Raw genomic sequence first — 22177 nt, forward strand, 5'->3', positions numbered from 1 at the left:
GAAAACACAAAAAATAAAATAAATCCCCTAGCCCTCCGAGACTGCAGATCCCCTTCCCTCTCCGCCAGATATGTGGCCACATCAAACGCATTTGCACAAAAACTCCAGGTCAAAACTTAGCCTGGTTGACACCAGACCCTTCTCAGTTGTGACTGAGAGTGGGTCTGGGAAAGGTTCATTGACAGTTCATTTCCAAAGGGGCGTCACCAACGGACGCCACTCAAATGCCTCTGGGCGCAATTGGATAGTCCTTCAACCAATCAGACCAATGATCCAGGTGACGCTTTTCACATCCAATATCCAACTAAAAAAAATGTGATTGTGGTTTTTGGTTCCCTCCACGCCCATAGACAGTACATAAGAAGTCCACGCCCTACTTTTTCCTTGCAGGTGTTGCATATTGCAAACTTGTTATCTTCTGCACACACGCTGAAGAATGTCCAAACAGCTGACATGTTGCAGGTTAATTCACGAGGTTCCCTATATGTGCAAGAATAACTACGGACGCGCTTCACCGCGAGCACTGCAGGATTCGGCGCTACCCACGCGCGGAAAAGTTGAGAGAAAGGAAAAGAGACTGTGTCTCTGTCCGTGTGTCACGTCGTCCCTTGAGAACTGTAACTTCGTATAACTTATGTTGTCAGTTAATTGTAACGTTGACTGCCATGAAATCGCCATATGTCAGACTGACCTGCAGCTCGCCGGTCATGGCCGTCATGTTGAATGTAAACAAAAAGCTGCTCGCCGTTGCTGCGCAATCCTCGTCTGCGTAAAGCCCGCCTCAACGGTCGTGATTGGTGTAAAGCCCGCCTCAGCGGTTGTGATTGGTGCCTCAATTTTGAGGACATTGGAAATGGGTTTGAATGGGCTCTTCGCCAGACTGACCTGCAGAGCAAATCTCAAATTTGCCGGAAGTTCGTCAGGGTTTACCCAGGCTAGGTCAAAACTGCCTCTCCTGTCTAAAGTCACAGGTTAACTGAAACCGGTCTAATGCTTTCCTATGTTTAACATGAACAATGTTACAAAAAAGAATCTTAAAACTAAGTCCCAACCATCTATTAAGTTCTGAAATGTATGTATGAAAAACAAATCAGCCATGTAGGAGTAGTAGACATAGATTATAAAATGCAGTCTAATCAAATGCTCCTTATAACTCGGCTCCCAAGCTCATACCTTATAGTTTCAACCAACTACTACGCTCTGAAATAGGCTGTGTGGGAAACAAACCATGCAAGAGTAGTAAATATAGATTATAAGATAGGTGTTTATCATGTTCATTTAGTCTAATCAAATATTTCTCCCCAGCTTGACTCCCAAACTCACCCACCACGTTCCAACCTGTTACCAGTTTCTGGAGTAAGCTATGTAAAGTGAGCAGTCCATGTCCATCAAGTTTTCAGCCTCATCAAACATTCCTTTAAAGTCAGGTTGCCAAACTTACATGCAGTGTCCTCGAGTTAAACTTGCACAGTGTTCCAGATACGCTAATCCACAGTCGTCGGGTCCGTCCGCTCAGGCTCTCCGCACTGGACAAGAGGTCCCCACGCCGCCCTCCGGGCCTGATGGCAGCTCCCGATCTGGTCGCAAAGTGCCCTGCGTGGGCGCCACATCCCCCTCCTCCATATCCAGATCCCAACAGAGCCTATACGCTTCCTCGGGTGTAGTGAATGTGAGCGTTCTCCCTCCGTGGTTTACTCAGAGTTGTGGGATTAATAAGAAAGTTTTGGATGCCTTTAGCATGCAGCTTGTGCTGCACTCCTGATGCCGTTGGATGGTTAAAGTGCTGTTGTCAGGCTTAAAGCGCAGCGTTGCGTTGGAATCACGAATCAGGCCTTCCTGCTGCACCTGTCTCGCCCCCTGGATAATTGCCTGATGGTCGTGGTATCTCAGACACCTGAGAATCAGCGTGCATGTGAAGCCCTGTTTCGTAAGGAGGGGATCCATTTTAGTAACTGGTTTTGCAAAAATCCAACTGGGACATCTTTTTCGCTGCCCTCTTTCAGTCCAATGATGCACACATTGTTTCTTCTCGATCTGTCTTCCAGTTCAGCCAACTTCAACTCAAATTTCTTCTGGTCATCAATGCAGGCCTTCACCATGTTTCACATCTGTCTGCTGTCCTTCTGTGCCTTGTCTAGTCGCTTTATTAGGTCTTTTACTGTAGTTCCCTGCCTCTCAAGCTCTGTCCTGATGTGTTGTAGCGAGGTGTCAATTTCTGCTAACGCTTCCTTTACTGCAATGCGGACCGCTGATTGAAGCCCGCTTTGTTGCTTTTCCAGGACCCTGGTCATAGCCTGCTCCATGCGTAGTTCCGCATTAGCATCAGAATCCCCGCTAGCTGTCGCCATGTTAGCAGAGTTGGTAGAGTTCTGTGCTCGGTTTAACGGCAGTGAGGCCTGCTTTTTTGCTCCTGCAGGCATTCCACGAAGTTACCGTGGTGAAAAATGAAACGATTGACGTAGAATAAAAAAGAATAGACCTGGTTTTCAATGAAAATGTGGAGATGGGGCGAGGAGCTTTAGCCTCGAGCAGCCATGCGATTCGTCGGTCACGTGATCTCCAGGGGCTACGTTCTTTGTTTTCCGACTACACCTCGGATAAACATTAAAAAAAAGTATATATATTTCTTGAAGCTGCACTTTCATATTGCTCTTTGCAATTTTGCTTATTTAAAGCTAATGTACTTGCACTTACTACTTGTTGTCTGGAGTTTGCACCTTCAGGGTTGAAAGCACTTAATTGGAAGTCGCTTTGGATAAAAGCATCAGCTAAATGACATGTAATGTAATTATTGTTCACAAATCTCTCTAAATCTGTGTTAGTGAGCACTTCTCCTTTGCTGAGATAATCCATCCACCTCACAGGTGTGGCATATCAAGATGCTGATTAATCAGCATGATTATTGGCCACAATAAATAAAAAATAAAAATAATAATTTATACTTTATTAATCCTGCTATGTTCTCACTTGATTTTTATTATTATACACATTACACTCAAGCTTGAATTACACACACATCCTCATTACCTATACATGCACTAATGGAGAGATGTCAGAGTGAGGGGGCTGCCCATGGAAAGGCACCCTGAGCAGTTGGTGGTTTGGTGCCTTGCTCAAGAGCACCTTGGCAGTGCCCAGGTGGCTAACTGGCACCTCTCCAGCTACCAGTCCACCACCATACTTTGGTCCGTACGGAGACTTGAACCAGCAACCCTCCGGTTCCCAACCCAACTCCCTACTGACTGAGCTACTGCCACCCCAATAAAAGGCCACTCTAAAATGTGCAGTTTTACTGTATTGGGGGGGGGTCAGCACATTTTAGAGTGGTCTTTTAGTGTGGCCAGCATAAGGCACACCTGTGCAATAATCATGCTGTCTAATCAGCATCTTGATACACCACACCTGTGAGGTGGATGTATTTTCTCGACAAAGGAGAAGTGCTCACTAACACAGATTTAGACATATTTGTGAACAATATTTGAGAGAAATAGACCTTTTGTGTACATAGAAAAAGTCTTAGAGCTTTGAGTTCAGCTCATGTGAAATGGGGGCAAAAACAAAAGTGTTTTGTTCAGTGTATCTGACACAAAAATAAAACGTAGGTTTAGGGTCTCCTCAGACCTCTTGTTCGTTTGCTGTGGTCCGAAACAGTTGATGAGTTTGTAAACTTAAAAATCCAAGCGTACTAAAATGCGTCATTACAAATCACTCAAGAACGTTCACCCCGCTTATTGGTTGGATGTGTCTTGGGCGGAAGCAAGCAAAGTAAATACAAGAAGAAGGTCCTGTGTTCTGGACTAGTGCATATTTCTTGCATCTCCATGGTCAAACCAGCTCATTTCATTTAAATAATCAGATATCGTTACTACGTTTGCTCTGGTCACCGAGACCTCGCTCTGCTCGGCTAGTGTCTGTCTTCAACTTTAGCGGTGGCTAGTTTGACTATGGAGTTGTGAGTAAAATCACAGATTGCAAAGCACACCTGACTACAGGAGACATTAGCTCAGACTTGCTGGAGTATATATAGTTTGTACAGTTCGAGGTCAGATCATGTTCTCACCACAAACGAACCGCTCAGAGTTGGATTGAAAATGTACCGAGACCACCTCATCAAGCAGTTTTCGGCATGCTTCTTTGGTCGGCTTTTGGTGCGCATCCGAGTGCGATGCCACGTGTGGGGCAAACAAACTCTAGTGCGATCTAACCGAACTAAACAAGGCAGGTGTGAAAGTGCTCTTACTTAGGTTTTTAGCTTGAAGCACCGTACTGTGAGGTGTCAAACTCATGTCTAACCAGTATACTGTTAAACTTAAAGTGACATCAGACACACGTCGGAGCTTCAAATATCTGTGGTGAAGCTTATCGCTGGTACATCTTTGTCTCCAATTTTAGCGGCAGCCGGTTGACCACGGAAATGCAAGTGATGGCTAGCTTGACCCCAGTTTATTTATGAGAGAAACATTGCAAGCTGGTACAGCACAATTGGACGGCTTTAGAGTTTGAAGGCATACTAGGGCTGTTGGAACGAATACCGAAAGTCGAATATAATTCGAATAGTAAAAAAAAATCAATATTATTCGAATGCTGAAATCACTATTCAAATGTGACTTTTTTTTTATAAATATGTTGGCTAACGTTAACTAATCTCCCTCTTCTCGCCTTGGCCTACCCACGTGTCACTCATGTCACGTCTTATGAACATTAAGTTAGCAGGAGTGAGAAACACAAGGCATTATGAGGTCCAAGCATTGGGGTCTGAGCTAACGTTATGTACCAAGTAACTTTAGTACAACATCACGGAGCTAACATTACATACCGAGTAACGTTAGTACAGGGGGGAGTGACAGGCTGCGGCTGGAAATCGGAAGGACAGGAAATAGTTTTAACATGACTTTAAAATCGACATCCACCAAGCCAAAGTGCTTATGTTAACATTAGTTAGCTAGCTCATTCTTGTTTCCTAACTGCGTCGCGAGTTATAGGAACTTAGCTGGGAGCTTCTTGGAGACTAAAGTCTGAAAAAAAGTGCCCCTATCACTCCTGTTCAAAAGGCCATTTTACCGAAAAACGAAAATATGGTAAATCTTAAAAGTGGTGATTCCGTCCTAAATATGCTTTTAAATGAAAGTTTGACTCGGGTACATTCACAAAGACCCTAGATTGCATTTTGGTGAGAGTTACGCTTTAATTAGCCACATCGCGATATATGGGAAACCTACTTTGTCTAACTCCTTCTGGGCGGTGAGTCCAATCTGCACAAAAACTTGCATATAGACTCGAAGGACCCTCGTGACTAAAAGTTATCAAAAGTTATAGAGGACCAACTTCCTGTAGGTGGCTGTTGAAACAGGAACGGTTGTATCTTGGCAAAAGTTATTCCAATTTACCTTACATTAGAATGTGTGGTCTACATGTGATATTTAGCCACTTTCTATACTGTAGCCACACCCATGTACACTGACCACACCCCCTTTCATAACTTGTGAACCATTTAAGGTAGACTCTTGTGAGAGGTATCATTGAACTCAGCAAAGAGATCCTTTTTAATTGGTAATGGCTTGCCCCGCCCCATATGCTTAAGCCACACCCCCTTTAATAACTAATGACCCCTTTCTTGTACACTATTGTGTGAGGTATCATTGAACTCTGCAGAGAGTTCCCTTTTCATTGGTGACAATTTGCAGTGTCTGAGTGCCGCGCAAATGCACGGCCGCAAGGAGCGCTGTCCACCAGTAACCCCGACTGCAAGAAGGCAAGGGCCCGTTGATCGCTGCTTGCAGCTTTAATTTATGTGCTATTTTTGGGAAGCTTATCCCATCTTTGCAATGCCATCCATCTTCTTCCGCTTATCCGGTGTCGGGTCGCGGGGGGAGCAGCTCCAGCAGGGGACCCCAAACTTCCCTTTCCCGAGCCACATTAACCAGCTCTGACTGGGGGATCCCAAGGCGTTCCCAGGCCAGGTTGGAGATATAATCCCTCCACCTAGTCGTGGGTCTTCCCCGAGGCCTCCTCCCAGCTGGACGTGCCTGGAACACCTCCCTAGGGAGGCGCACAGGGGGCATCCTTACAAGATGCCCGAACCACCTCAACTGGCTCCTTTCGACGCGAAGGAGCAGCGGCTCTACTCCGAGCTCCTCACGGATGACTGAGCTTCTCACCCTATCTCTAAGGGAGATGCCAGCCACCCTCCTGAGGAAACCCATTTCGGCCGCTTGTACCCTGGATCTCGTTCTTTCGGTCATGACCCAGCCTTCATGACCATAGGTGAGGGTAGGAATGAAAACTGACCGGTAGATCGAGAGCTTTGCCTTCTGGCTCAGCTCTCTTTTCGTCACAACGGTGCAATAGATTGAATGTAATACCGCACCCGCTGCGCCAATTCTCCGACCAATCTCCCGCTCCATTGTCCCCTCACTCGCGAACAAAACCCCAAGGTACTTGAACTCCTTCACTTGGGGTAAGGACTCATTCCCTACCTGGAGAAGGCATTCCATTGGTTTCCTGCTGAGAACCATGGCCTCAGATTTAGAGGTGCTGATCCTCATCCCCGCCGCTTCACACTCGGCTGCGAACCGATCCAGTGAGTGCTGAAGGTCACAGGCCGATGATGCCATCAGGACCACGTCATCTGCAAAGAGAATAGATGAGATCCCCAGCCCACCGAACTGCAACTCCTCCCCACCCCGACTACGCCTTGATATCCTGTCCATAAATATTACAAACAGGATTGGTGACAAAGCGCAGCCCTGGCGGAGGCCAACCCTCACCTTAGACGAGTCCGACTTACTGCCGAGAACCCGGACACAGCTCTCACTTTGGTCGTACAGAGATTGGATGGCCCTGAGAAGAGACCCCCTCACCCCATACTCCCGCAGCACCTCCCACAGTATCTCCCGGGGGACCCGGTCATACGCCTTCTCCAGATCCACAAAACACATGTAGACTGGTTGGGCATACTCCCAGGCTCCCTCCAGGATCCTTGCGAGAGTAAAGAGCTGGTTCGTTGTTCCACGACCAGGACGGAATCCGCATTGTTCATCTTCAACCCAAGGTTCGACTATCGGCCGAACCCTCCTTTCCGGCACCTTGGAGTAGACTTTACCAGGGAGGCTGAGAAGTGTGATACCCCTGTAATTGGCACACACCCTCTGGTCCCCCTTTTTAAAAAGGGGAACCACCACCCCAGTCTGCCACTCCTTTGGCACTGTTCCAGACTTACACGCAATGTTGAAGAGACGTGTCAACCAGGACAGCCCCTCCACACCCAGAGCCTTGAGCATTTCTGGACAGATCTCATCAATCCCCGGGGCTTTGCCACTGTGGAGTTGTTTGACTACATCAGTGACTTCCGCCTACAAATCGACGACAATCCCCCGTCATCCTCCAGCTCTGCCTCTAACATAGAGGGCGTATTAGTCGGATTCAGGAGTTCCTCAAAGTGCTCCTTCCACCACCCTATTACCTCCTCAGTTGAGGTCAACAGTGTCCCCTCCTTACTGTACACAGCTTGGATGGTTCCCCGCTTCCCACTCCTGAGGTGGCGAACAGTTTTCCAGAAGCACTTTGGTGCCGACCGAAAGTCCTTCTCCATGTCTTCTCCAAACTTCTCCCACACCCGCTGCTTTGCCTCTTTCACGGCAGAGGCTGCAGCCCTTCGGGCCCTTCGGTACCCTGCAACTGCCTCCGGAGTCCTCTGGGATAACATATCCCGGAAGGACTCCTTCAGTCGGACGGCTTCCCTGACCACCGGTGTCCACCATGGTGTTCGTGGGTTACAGCCCCTTGAGGCACCTAAGACCACAGCTCCTCGCCGCAGCTTCAGCAATGGAAACTTTGAACGTTGTCCACTCGGGTTCAATGCCCCCAGCCTCCACAGGGATGCACGAAAAGCTCCGCTGGAGGTGTGAGTTGAAAGTCTGTCGGACAGGGGCCTCATCCAGACGTTCCCAATTTACCCGCACTACCCGTTTGGGCTTACCAGGTCTGTCCAGAGTCTTCCCCCACCCCCTGACCCAACTCACCACCAGATGGTGATCGGTTGACAGCTCCGCCCCTTTCTTCACCCGAGTGTCCAAAACATACGGCCTCAGATCAGACGAAACGATTATAAAATCGATCATTGACCGTTGGCCTAGGGTGCTCTGGTACCAAGTACACTTATGAGCATCCCTATGTTGGTATTCGTTATAGACAATCCATGACTAGCACAGAAGTCCAACAACAAATAACCACTCAGATTTAGATCAGGGAGGCCGTTCCTCCCAATCACGCCTCTCCATGTGTCTCCATCATTGCCCACGTGCGCGTTGAAGTCCCCCAGCAGAACAATGGAGTCCCCCACTGGAGCCCCATACAGGACTCCACTCAAGGTCTCCAAGAAGGCCGAATACTCCGAACTCCTGTTTGGTGCATATTAGGGCTGGGCGATAAAACGATAACGATATGTATCGCGATAGACACGTAATCAATATCAATAGAAAAAGCGTTCGATAAAACGTTCGATAACTTGTTTTTCTTCTTCGGAAGAAACCAGAAGTTGCGAAGCAAGTTTGGTTGCATGAACAAAGGCACTCACTCTCTGGTAACCTAGCAACGTAGGGAGTGACACTCTAACAGCCAATCATGTAACAGTATCAAGTTTGGTTGCGCCACATCGCTGTCTCGTGTTGGATTCTACCATTCTACAATAACAGAACCGGCGGCGTGGAGCGATAAGTGGAAAGTGAGTGCCGCAGCGAGCGAGGAAATTGTTGATAAAACAGGAAAAGTCAGTATGGCAGTTTTGGGGATTTTATAAGTCCGACCGTCGTTCCCACCAACACTACCGCAAACTTGTTTTACCACCTTAGCCGCGCTCACACTTTGGAGCACAGCCGTATTCGCCAGCAACGTCCAACAACATCTGCAGCTGCTACACCGCACAAGTAGCAGACCGCCATGGAGAGGTACTCTGCATCAGACGTGCTGAGCACTGTCCAGAAGCCAGGTTACCAACCTAGCACTAAACCTGCAGAAAATAGTTCTTCTCAGGTTTCAGGTTTCTCTATGTTTATATTTAACACTTTGCACCATTTTATTACACCTTATTAAGCAGTTCTTAATTATTCTTTCTTAACTGTGATTTTAGACTTATGTTTACATTTTAATTATTTGAGTGGTTTCCATGGTTGTGTTGACATTTCTGCTTTTATAACTGAGGGGATTATAATCAGAGGAAGGTTAAGTTTAAAATAAAAATGTTTAAATTTAATATATTTTTCTCCTGGTCCTTATTTTAAATAGGTCATAAAAAATATCAATAATTATCGATATCGACCGATATGAAACACTTATATCGTGATACAGTTTTCAGCCATATCGCCCAGCCCTAGTGCATATGCACAAACAACAGTCAGAGTTTTCCCCCCCACCACCCGCAGGCGTAGGGAGGCGACCCTCTCGTCCACCGGGGTAAACTCCAACGTAGCGGCGCTCAGCCGGGGGCTTGTGAGTATCCCCACACCCACCCGGCGCCTCACACCCTGGGCAACTCCGGAGAAGAAAAGAGTCCAACCCCTATCCAGGATTATGGTTCCGGAACCGAGACTGGCGAGAGGTAAGCCCCACCAGATCTAACCGGTGCGCCTCCACCTCCCGCGCCAGTTCCGGCTCCTTCCCCAACAGAGAGGTGACGTTCCACCGCCCCCAGAGCGCGTCTGCCGCCCGGTCTGGTCCGCCGACGCCGACATTCACTGCCACCCGTGTGGCAGCGCACCGACCCCAGCGGTTCCTCCCACAGGTGGTGGGCCCATGGGCTGGAGAGATGGGGGCCACGTGAGCTTTTGCCGGTGCCCGGCCCGACTGGCCCCGTGGCAAACCCGGCCACCAGACGCTCGCTGACGAGCCCGCCATCTGGGCTTGGCTCCAGACGGGGGCCCCGGGCTTCCTCCGGGCAGGGTCACTTCACCTTTTCCTCGATTTTTCATAGGGTTTTTGAACCGTTCTTTGTCTGGCCCCTCACCTGAGACCACTTTGCCTTGGGAGACCCTACCAGGAGCACAAAGCTCCAGACAACACAGCCCTCAGGTTCATAGAGACACACAAACCTCTCCACCACGATAAGGTGATGGTTCCCGGAGAGATGCAATGCATCTGACAATTTCAACGCAGTGTTTCCCCTATAACTGTACAGGCCCAACATTTTTATGCCAAAATGGCGCAACATATCCATTGTGTTTACCCTAAATTTATTGAGCGTCATACTGCTGTTCTGCAGAAAAAGGTCCACCATGGCCATGTCTAGCTTTGACTTAAGCTTTTGCTGTGTGACTCATTTTGGCAGCCACCAGGTTGAGACAGGATACGGAAGCACCCCACAGCGCTGCCCACTTCCCTTCTGTGCCCATGTTTACCACATACGTATAAATATGATGTTAGCCAATTGGGCTCTTCAGACAGTGGCTCAGAGCTCCATGTTTTGCTCACAATCTATTTTCTGGTTTATTTTCTCTGTGAGCCGCAAGTTAATCCGGCAAGAAAACACTGATAATTCATTTTAAACAATATAAATATTGATTTAAATGGATTCTGATTCTTTTAGAATTAATCAGAATTGTGATTCGGATTCTGCAATGTTGTTTTTCAATTTGACACCAAATCATCTGCCATCGTCCTGTCGGTCTCAGGTCAGGTGAAATCTGACTCCTGCTACTCTGTGCTGCAGTGCTGCAGCTGTACAGTGCAGAGCACTTTCACATGTGTGCTGTATTTAGCAGAGCAAGCAGCAGGGGGTGATGTTACTGTTTTAACTGGGTCAGCACTTCAATATGAACATAGAGTAAGAGCCCTGCTTGCAGGGTGAGGGGGAGAGAGAAAGTGTGTGTGTCTGTCTGTCTGCCTGTTGGTCTGATCTACACAATCCCTCTTCCAACTATTTTGACAGCAAAGCATAATGTTTTGAATAAATTAATGTCACACTTCTTTTTTATATTAACTTTGAGATTGTATTGTTTTTTTCTTGTAATCAGGAGGACCTAATTCAACGTACAGACCCAAATTCCCTACAGGTCAACACCAAGGATATGGACAGCACCCTAAGCAAAGCCTCCAGGGCCATCAAGAAGACCTCTAAAAAGGTAAAGGCAGCCTTCCGAACTGCACCTTTGCTCAACATGTATGATGTTATCATGAGTCATCCCTAGAAGCCAATCATTATTTATACTTGGGCTACCCCCTAAACGTAGATGATTTGAAGAATCGGTCAAGAAGCCAAAAATAACATAATGGGACTACAAAGCTAACAATGATGGAAATGGAGGGCAGCGCAATACAAAGAGCACAACCCGGTTCTGTTCGCTGCTCTCAACTCCGGTGCTGAATGTCTTGCTGAATGCTGAACTTGTTTTTAAACATTAGAAATAATTATGTACATTTTTACCACTTAAATAGATAAAAGCACACAATATTAGCTACTTATGGCAAAATGTTTGCCCTCTCATAAAACCATGACTTTTCAGATGCTGATCCTTCATCACTAGCTTTCACAAGGGCTGAAAACCTTGCAGAAGTTAAGATAGCAGGGGAAACCTATGGCTTAAAAACTATGAAAAATATGGCCCCTTTGAATTACAATACTCCTATTATTTCCGCCTGTCTCATCTTTTAGCTGTTTCCCACTAAAGCAGTCAGTAAGGCAAGGCAGCTTAATTTGTATAGCACAGTTCAGAAACAGGACAATTCAAAGTGTTTTACAAAAAACATTAAAGAGCAGTTAAAAACATTTAAAGTTAACACTTGAAGGTATCTACGTAAGAGTGACATGACAGTCATGACACATGAACCCTAACTCCTTCAAGTAAAGTGTAGCCCATTTAAAATATATAAAAGCAGCTAAAATAGAATAAAACCGGTATGAAATACACAGGGTTCCTGCGGGTCCTTTTTAAAAAGTCTTAAAATGTCTTAAATTAAAATCCGGGTAATTAAGGTCTTAAATTGTCTTAAATTTACCATAAAGTTGCTGTAGGTATTACATTTTCAGCCGGTGCGCTTAATGACGATGGGAAAGCACAGTGGCCCACTGTAAAACATCTAATAGTTGATTAATTTAGTATGGTGTGAAATGAGATTAATAGCTGTTTTACGGTACGTCGGCTACAGACGCGGACGTCTGGCTGCGTTCCGCCATTACGTGGTTGTCGAGGTGAGGTTCAACCATAGACAGGGTTCAACATGCAAAGAAGATGGGGAAGTGCAAATTTAACGACAAGTGGATGGAAGAGGATGTATTTAGGAGGTGGTTGGCGCCAGCTGAAAACAACAATGAGGCAATGTGTAAATTCTTCAAAAAGATTTTTTCATTAGGGACCATGGGGCTCAAAGCTGTCGAGTCTCATATGAAAGGAGGAAAGCACGTGGCAGCAGCTAGCCATAGCGGGGCCAGGCTAATCCCTGCATTGACATATGACATCCACCAGACATCCAAAAGGCAGAGGTACTGTCGGTTCTCCATACTGTGACAAGGCACAATTCATTTAAATCTAACGAGGACATATGTGGCGTCTTTTCTGCCATGTTCCCCGATTCGCAGCTTGCAAAGTCATTCACCTGTGGTGAAAATAAAACTGCATATGTCGCCAAATATGGCATCGCTTCATTCATCAAGAAGGAGCTATCGTGCAGCGTTAGTGAGAAGCCATATGTTGTCATGTTTGACGAAAGCATGAATAAAACGACAAAGAGCGAACAAGTGGACCTTCATTTGCGGTTCTGGACTAGCTACTGATGATGAGACTGGCACACACCACGTCATCTCCCGCTACTATGGGTTGGAGTTCATGGGTCACTCCAGAGCCGAGGACATGTTTGGTCATTTCAGTGTAAGTAACGTTACGATTGTGTTTGAAATCCCATACTGTTATTCATACTAAGTGTGGTGTAAAATTGAGTAACGTTAGTGCGGTCCAAAGCTCATATGATAGCGGTGTAAACACCAACACTCCCCCGGTGCTCAGTGCTGCCACTCCGGGCAGAGTCGGCAGAGGACTGGTTATGTGCACCAGTCAGGTCACAGGTCTATGGTCACTTTGACAATCTAACAGGTAACAACACATTAGCTCAGAGTTTAAGGGGTGCAACTGTTGGTAGATGTGGTTTATTTTGTTTAAATATGCCGAATTGTGATTTTATGGGTTGTTGGGCAAATGTAGCTGCTAATGTAGGTTGTCACTTGTTGCACATGTCTTGAGGAGAATTTGGGATGTTACAAAACAATGGACCTCTCTATTCATTGGTTTCTCTCATTAAGAGTCATGTACATTATTTGTCAACTTTCTGGCTTGGGACAGGCTGTTTTGAGGACTTTCATTATTGAGCTTATTTATGATGGAGACTGCTTTAAGTGTTGGAAGTATTATTATTCCGACTCCCACTGAGCCATGATGGAGTCCGCTTTAAGTGTTATTTTCATTATTCTATATGATTCCTTAATGCAATGCATTGTGTTGTTTAGTGTAATCGAACGTATGTTATGTTGGCTCTGTTCTGCATCACAAAGGAACAAAATGAAAAAAAAAAATGGAAAACGCCAACTGTGAACTTTGATTGTGTTTACATCTATATTGGCCAAACAGTGTTGGAAGTGTTATGGTTAGTTATTATACGGTCTCCTAATTTGAAAAAAAGGTCTCATGAAAAAGTATTTTTGCGGAGTTTACACATTGCACATAATTGATAACAAATGGGAAACTTTAAGTTTTGATTTCCATTGTAGGAAGCAATAAATTGAGTATTCCAATGAAATTGTTATGACATTTTTGGGTCTTAAATTATATTTGTTGTCTTAAAAAGCATTACATTTTACTTTTAAAATGGTGCAAGAACCCTGAATACAAGAATAAAGAAATTAACAATTATTTAAAGAAAGGCAGCATCAAAAAAGAAAAGTCTTCAGCCTTTATTTAAGAGAACAGAGTTGCAGTGGAGCTGCAGTTTTCTGGGAGTTTGTTCGAGATATGTGGTGCATAGTGTCAGGTCTTTGGTAAGACTGATTGCAGTCCTGATTTTTATAATACTACTGTGGTGAAAAACATCAAACAGTTTTTCTTAATTACTCAATCATTGCAGCCCACAGATTTAAAATTGAGCAATAAACTGGAATTGTTCAAATGGTTACCTGATAACATGGAAAGAAACAAAAAAGAGCTATCTGCTATCCACAGATACTCAAAAGAATGTGGCTAAAAAATACAATTCAATACAAAATGAAATGCTAAGATTCTTTCTTTATGTGTTTGTGCCAGGTGACGAGGGCGTTCTCTTTTACTAAGACCCCAAAACGTGTGATCCAGAGGGCGTTCATGGCCAACAGTACTCCAGATGAGAAAAGCCAGAGGCTGAGTTGTGAAAAACGCCTTGGCAGCAGCTCCACATTGGCTGTAAGTGTTCTTGTTAATATACACACATAAGTGGACATGATGCTCTCTCATATCCACGTTTTTTATGATTCAAACACCAATATCTGTGTTTTGGTTTACTTACTTCATAAGATTTTTGAATTTAAAGTGTGTGTATAATGTGTCTACTTTGTCTTCTTTCTATGAACAGCATAACACAATTAATACTTGGTTACTGTTGGATGTCTCTGTCCTTGATTTCCTTTCTATTCTATCTCTTTTTCCCTTTGCTGAGAACCAGGCAACTGAGTTTTCCATCAATCTATGATGGAACAGCTTTCATTCGGTTTCAGTAGTTTCAATCTTGCCTGATTAAAAAGAAGAAAAAAATCAAATTACAACATTATTCACACCATTCCACCACCTTCCTCCACAGCACTTTGGAGATAGGTCTGGCAATGCAAGACTAGGAAGGCTGTAACGGGGCACTAAGCCGTTAAAGGCAGCGCTTCTGACTTGGTCCAGTTTAACCTATAACCTGAAAATTTTGAGAAACAGTCAATGATCCTGATTAGACAGGGTATTGATCTGCTAGGTTCGGACACAAAAAGTAATATATCATCCACATAAAGCATACGTTTGTGCACTACCCTTCCTGCCATAACACCTGGGAAGTTAGTCTCCCCCTTATGGCTGTTGCCAAAGGCTCTATGGCTAAATAAAATGACAAAGGAGAAAGGTGGGCGCCCGGATAGCTCAGTTGGTAGAGCTGGCGCCCATATATAGAGTTTTACTCTTCGACGCAGCGGGCCCGGGTTCGACTCCAACCTGCGATCCTTTGCTGCATGTCATTCCCCCTCTCTCTCCCCATTCATTTCTTCAGCTGTCCTGTCAATAAAGGCCTAAAAATGCCCCAGAAAATAATCTTTAAAAAAAAAAATTTAATAAAAAGGAGAAAGAGGTGAGCCATGTCTTGTTCCCCTTCCAAGAGCAACATTTTTAGAAATTAACCCGTTAGGTTGCACTGCAGCCTCTGGGTGCTTATACAGCACCTTATCCACTTCATAAAAATGCTGCCAAAGCCATACATTTAAAAAATGTTGAACATATAGGCATCGAGGGAAATAGCAGCTATTGGTGATTGTCTATCAGCTACAGACCATGCAATATTAATGAGACACCTAATATTATCTGACGAGCTACGCCCGTGAATAAACCCAACAGGGGTCCGACTAACTTTTTTTACTAGGAGCATTGTAGCTCCTATCTAAAAAAATGTAGGGCCACAGGCAGAAAATGTAGGGGCGCTCAACTTAAAACGACCTGCAACGCAATTTTTCACATTTCCCCCATGTTAACTGTTTGACTGATAAATGCTTTGATAATATACAGAAACTACAATGTGCCGTTTTATTTTAGTTCAGTCACATTTTAAAGGTCCCATGGCATGAAAATTTCACTTTATGAGGTTTTTTAACATTAAAGGTCCAATATGTAATATCTGTACTGTAATAAATCCAAAAATGACACCAATGCCTCATCAGATATTAAGGAAACATGTTAAGCTGAAATACTATCTTTTCTGACAACAATGCTAATGTCAGTATTTTTTCTTTTTGAAATTTATATTCCGTGACAGAATTTATGTTTGTTTTGGCCTGTGTGTTATCAACTGCCCAGTTTGACAGCAAGGCCGTGTTGCCAGATGTACCTGTAAAAACGTAAACCCAGCGCACTACAGCTGTAACGTTAGCACAGCCATGAAAGCAGCAAACAAACGAACAGGATCAACTGAGATAGATTCTACCCGACCTAAAAACAAAACAAACAAAAAACGGCATATTTCTAACCGTTGCATGACCAGAGACGTAACAAACCCCTGGTAAATATTAGAGATGTATTTGAAAGAGCCCAAAAGGACGCAGAGTTGGCTTATTTCCTCCCAAACAGGTAAGCATTAGCTTCAGACTAATTTATTACAGCCACTACGGACGGGCATTTTATGTCATTTCAACATTTCTGTACTCACATTGAATTATATAGCTAGAGTACCAGAGTTGGTTACTCGCAAAAACAATTGAGACACAGCCAGTAACTTGATCACGAATGGTCCTGACTATTCCTGGCTAATTCCACCATGCTAACCTTGCTAACTGCTAACGTTACCAGGAGACCAGGCAAACAGCCCATGGCTGTTTACAAAGTGTAGTTCAGCGGCCGGAGCATGACAATGGTGAGTTATTTTAAGCCACGAGACGAGGGCTGTAAATCGTAAAGAGAGAACTGTGAGTTTGCAGTGTATTTAGCGATTGTTGCCGTAATTCTAAGCCAATGAAGTGTGTTCAGTCGGCAAGGTAGTGGTATTTTTAGTGGTTCCTATTGTAATTCTAAGCCGAGGAAGTGTATCTGTTAGTTGGGTACAGAGCTCTGCGTGAGCACAGGCTTTTATGACTGTCAATATAGCCAACATCTAACATTAGCTACTCCGCTGTCCTGTGAAGTAATGTCTGGCTATGTGAGACAATCGTCTAGCAACATTGTTGTGGATGCTGCGGTCTCAGCCTGGCAACCTCCGTGAACTTCAAGTCTGAGGAGGAGGGGGCGGGTGAGACGACTCTCTCCAGTATTTTGAATTTGTACTGCAGTAACCTTTTTTTAAACACTAGCTGTCAGTATTACATATTGGGCCTTTAATATGCATTGCCTCAACCTGCCTATGGTCCCCCAGTGGCTAGAAATGGTGATAGGTGTAAACCGAGCCCTGGGTATCCTGCTCTGCCTTTTAGAAAATGAAAGCTCAGATGGGCCGATCTGGAATCTTGCTCCTTATGAGGTCATAAGGAGCAAGGTTACCTCCCCTTTCTCTGCTTTGCCCGCCCAGAGAATTTGGCCCACCCATGAGAGAGAGACATCATGGCTTGCAAACAAGCAAAGTGGCAGTTGGTCAAGGCCACACCCCCACCATCCACCTTGCCCCTCCCTCTCTCCTCCTCAATAGCTACAGACACAGAAATGGCACATCCTAAGGAAAGCTCATTGTGGGACTGGCTCTAGTGGCTGTAATTCTGCACCAAGGCTGAATTTCGGGAAAGAGACTTCAGATACAGTATTAGGGGACCGCTAAGGTCTATATAAAAGCATCCAAAGAGCACCATGTCATGGGACCTTTTAATTGAATGGTGCTTAACAAATTCACATTCAGAAATGTAAACAAAGTATTATTATTGTCAGTGTACTGTATTATTGCCTCATACAGGCTCTCCCTCTCTCCTCTCTGTCTCTTTTTTTGTTTACACTGAAATAATCATATCTAAGGTGTTTAAACCTCCATGGAACGGGGAGTATCTAGGCTAACTAAGTATCTAACACCCAGTGTGGTAAATATTGAGTAATGAGGGAGCCAGACAAGAGAGGAGCTCAAAAAACTCACACAAGCACGATTTGTTTTTACGAGGTAAATAGTTATGTATTTAGCATCCTATGTGTATTTTTTTTTCTCATAGAAGGGGGGTTTTTTTTTTTTTTTTTTTTTTTTTTTTTTTTCCCAATTTAAGGCCCATTACAGCAGCATGTGGCAAATTTCGGAGCGGACGTTTAAAAATGCAAATAAATCAGTGTCTTTAGCAAACAAATGGATGATCTTCAGCTGTGGCTCACCACTCGTAAATGTATTATGGATGGCAACATCATGACTTTCACGGAAACATGGTAACAACAGTGCTTACGGTACCTCAACCAGCTGAATTCTCGCAGTCAGTCTTCCTGAAAATGGTGGGTTCGGGCCTTTTTCGCCAAACAAACCTCTGACTCTGAATCATCATCCGACTGTGACACTGTAGACTCTGGCACTAGCACACTAGCCGCAGGTTGGAAGAACGAGTCAATAGCTCACTTGCTCATTGTTCAGACGCACTTAGCAGGTTGTGATATCTGTCTCCTTCCCACAGACGTTTCCGCTCACTCGATTATCTCTAGGACCCTCCCCCTCCACACATTAGCCATTGGCCATTCCCTATCCTTCTCACACTCATTGGCCTGCCACAGATTCTGGATTCATTTTAATGTGTAAAAAAGTCAAACGTGTGCGACTGGATGTAAAATTTAGTCTCAAATCTACTCAAATTTTGGTCGCAGTCTGGAGCCCTGCCCAACCTGATCAGGATGAATTAAAGAAGTAATTACCTTATTTAATGTATTTGTCATTCTTAGTCTCCGGGGGTTTACCTTTCTTAGGAACCAGGGTTATCAAAGCCTGCCTAAATGTTGGTGGCAGTGTACCCTTCTTCAGTGCCTCTCTGTATACTAGGGCTTTGACTTTTGCCCAAAAATCATATTCGAAGTTCGTTTGTATATTAATATTAATATTCAAATATTTATTAATAATATTTTGACCATTAAATGCCTTCAGTTTAAAAAAAAAATTAAGTCAGACTCTGGATTAAACACAAACAGTGTGCTTTCGACAGGAAGTTCGGAGCTTTCACCGTAGCCTACGTAAGTGGTCTGTTTATACTCGTGTGTTGGTGTGTGCGTCGAGCCAGTGTGTGTGGGCGGTGTTGCCAACTTAGCGACTTTTTTTCACAAAAGTGACTAGCGACAAATCTGGCGACTTTCTGTAGAAAAGACAGCGACTTTCTGTAAAATAAGAGTCGCCAGTATTGTCCAGCGAGCATGCAATGTATTTCTCTCCTGTGGCCACCGAAACAGTCACCTTTCTCTTCTGTTGTGTGACTGAGGAGCAGCCCCGCCCTCCCCTCAGTGCTCTCTCCTCATGTGCAGCAGCACTGAGCAGGCAGGTAGAAAGGGGAGAAGGGACAGGGTGCGGCGACGGTGTAGGTAGGAGAAACAGCGGAACGCGACGGGAGAAAGACGCCGCTGATCTGGCCTGGCCCTGGGCCAGCCAGCTTTCTTTGAGAATTAGGGGGGAATGCACCGCTACCGACGCAACGCGTCGAAAAAGGCGTCGCGCCCTGACGCGGTATAGTTACATTTTGAAATGCGTGAAAAAGCCTTGGAATCTGAACTGAAAACAACGTTTACAAGCAAACGCATTTACAAAAAATAATGCCCATAACAGGTTCGAATATTAAGGGCTGGCTAATATTCGTTCGAATATCATTATTTTTTTAAATATTCGAATGATATTCGAATAACGAAGTTCGGAGTCAAAGCCCTACTGTATACCTCTAACAGAAGTGGAGCAAGTTCAATTGCAAAACGTTAATATCTACAGCTGCTGTAAATACATCTCTTAACTGCAACAATAGTGAAAGCCAGTTCCCTCAGTTTTATGTATTTAGCGTGTCATTTTCCTGCTTTGCATACCGCCACCTACATTACTGTATTGATATTATTATAATAATAATAATAATGATAATTCTTCAAGAATTATCCTTAATTTGTTTAATTCATTTAAATTGCAAGTTCTTGCTAATCAATCTAACGACCCCCCCTACTTCTGCTAGCTGATTCTGACTGATCCAACCCATCCTCCACACAGTTTTTTAGATTCCACAGTCTTGGGGATTAAAGTTCTCTGTCGTTATGACGGATTTCCGTCAATTTGATTTTAGAAATGCCATATCTGAGATCGATGCAGATCCGATGAGAGTCCTTAAAAGTCTTGAATAACGTTCACAAAGTTACACATTTCATTTACAATGGTCTTAAATTATGTCTTGTCCTTTCGTAGGATGAAATAATTACCATAACATCCTAAATAAATGCTTTGTGTGTGTGTGACTTTACAATTTACTCCATGTGACTGGGATGTAATACTACAGTACAGGTACTATTTAAGTCAGTGTTTTTCTTTACACTCTTGACCATGGAGTGTGCGCGGACCATGGCGCGGACGCAGGTTGTGCGACACATGGATGTAGCTAGGCTATAACAAAAATAAAGGCGTAACATGGTGTTTTATCTTAAATCCGTGGACATGGTGATAAAGCTCTGGCCCTAAACATCCAAGCTCGGGCGCAAATGAATCAGTTGTCAAGAAAGAAAACAAAAAGTCTCGCACCGTGCTACTAACAAGCTGACGTTAGCTCGTCGGTTAGAATGGACAAGTGTCTGAAGGTCTGGCCAGAGATGTGGACCAGCTGGCAGACGAGGCAGAGTGCAATGTGGCTGAGGTTAGCACAACAAGCAGATCGGCGTGCGAGTCAGTCTAGCGCTAATGAAACGGGGCAGCGCTGCCTGGAAGGCACTAGGATTAGGCACTGGTTAGGGTTAGGTGCCTTGAAGTCAACAGTTGCAGCGCTGCCTTGAAGTCAATTAGGCAATGGTTATGGCTATGGTTAGGGTTAGGTGCCATGGAGGCAGTGGTAAATCATTCTTTTCACAGGCCTAAAATCCACACTGATTTTTCATTATATGGCTGTGAAATTGGCATTAAATTTCATCCAAGGTGGTATTATAAAGGTCTTAAAAAGTCTTACATTTAACTTGAAGAATCCTGGGGTTACCCTGTATAAACCGTACTGAATGCAATTTATTATCCCGTCTGTTAAGACATGTCCACAATCTTTCACAATTTGCAACGGAAGGTTTTGACTGAGCGTGTTAACATAAAATAATAATAATACAATCATGCAATAGACTATTTGTCATTATTGCAAACCGTTGTGTAAGAGGGTCAATCGTGTTTGCGCTATGACGCACAGACTGCCTTATAGCCTATTTTGGTTTCACTTTTAATAACAGTAGGTTATGACTGTATGTTGACATAAAATAATCATGAGATTAAAATAGTCAATTTATAACTTTGCTATAAAATATTATTAATTTATAGCACAAAACCCAGAACCAGTTTCCTCACATATTAGCGTCATGATTTGTGTGCGTCTAATGGTAACCACTATTTGGCAAGACCACTAGCCATCATGGATGCGTTGTTGCTAACAGAAGGCACAGACATGTCTGAGATGGATAAAAGTGTTTATTTAATGTTATTGTACAAACATTTTTTAGTTTGAATTTAAATAAAAAAGCTTTAACTAAAAAGGTATATGTGTTTCATTATTAGTAGCCATTGAATAAAAACAGTGAAGTCTTGCAAACTTGATTTTATAGATTTGACTTGGTGTTGAACTGCATATTAACAATACAAAAAAATCTCCCTTTAAACACTTTTGGCCTGAAGTAATTAGAGTGTAAGGTAAAGCCTTTCTACAATATGATTGCTGCAGTAGAAAAGAACAGCAATGGTTAGTCGTGGGATGGTACTGAAATATTGTTTTGTTCATCAGGAAAAGAAACCCTTGCTACACTCCCTTTACTTTGCTGTTTTCATCTTGTTGTACATTAAAAACCAATAGGGCTCAATCGCAAAATGGGTGCTATCTGTATAGGTAGATGTGAACGGCTTATGACTTAAGAAAAAAAATGTTTTCACTTTGATTCCTGCAGTCGACATATGCGTTTACGTACCCTTGCAGAATGTGAAATACTGGTCAGTCTTTGGGCAGTATGGCTGACCATGCAGAAACACTTCTATTTAGGAATAGTGGTCAGGTGAGGCCATTTATTATCACATAATTATGATTGCCCTTTTTAAATAACAATGACTGAATCACTGAATTTACATATCCTTAATGAACCATTTTACTGAACCATGAGGAAGGATTTGTGAAAAATGGTAGTTTAAATGCATAAATCAGGAACAGGATATAAGATTTCTAAAGATGTTAAAATGGAAGTCAGTAGTGTTCAAAGTTTGATAAAGAAATGGAGACTTTGTGGTGTGGTTGGGATGAGACCAGGGTCAGGCAGACCAACAAAGATTTCAGCCTCAACTACCAAAA

At 44.0% G+C, this 22177-nt stretch overlaps 1 protein-coding gene across 5 annotated transcripts in view; it reads left to right on the forward strand.

The window, feature by feature from the left end:
* Nucleotides 1-22177, forward strand: part of ect2 (epithelial cell transforming 2) — a 190415-nt gene that overhangs the window by 147058 nt on the left and 21180 nt on the right. For all 5 annotated transcript variants that reach the window (XM_039811660.1, XM_039811664.1, XM_039811662.1 and 2 more), the window contains 2 exons: nt 11007-11114; nt 14280-14414. In XM_039811660.1, coding sequence (XP_039667594.1) covers nt 11007-11114; nt 14280-14414 — 243 coding nt within the window. The remainder of the gene's footprint in view (nt 1-11006; nt 11115-14279; nt 14415-22177) is intronic.

The sequence above is a fragment of the Perca fluviatilis genome, chromosome 9, assembly GCF_010015445.1.
Source record: "Perca fluviatilis chromosome 9, GENO_Pfluv_1.0, whole genome shotgun sequence".
Lineage (NCBI taxonomy): Eukaryota > Metazoa > Chordata > Actinopteri > Perciformes > Percidae > Perca > Perca fluviatilis.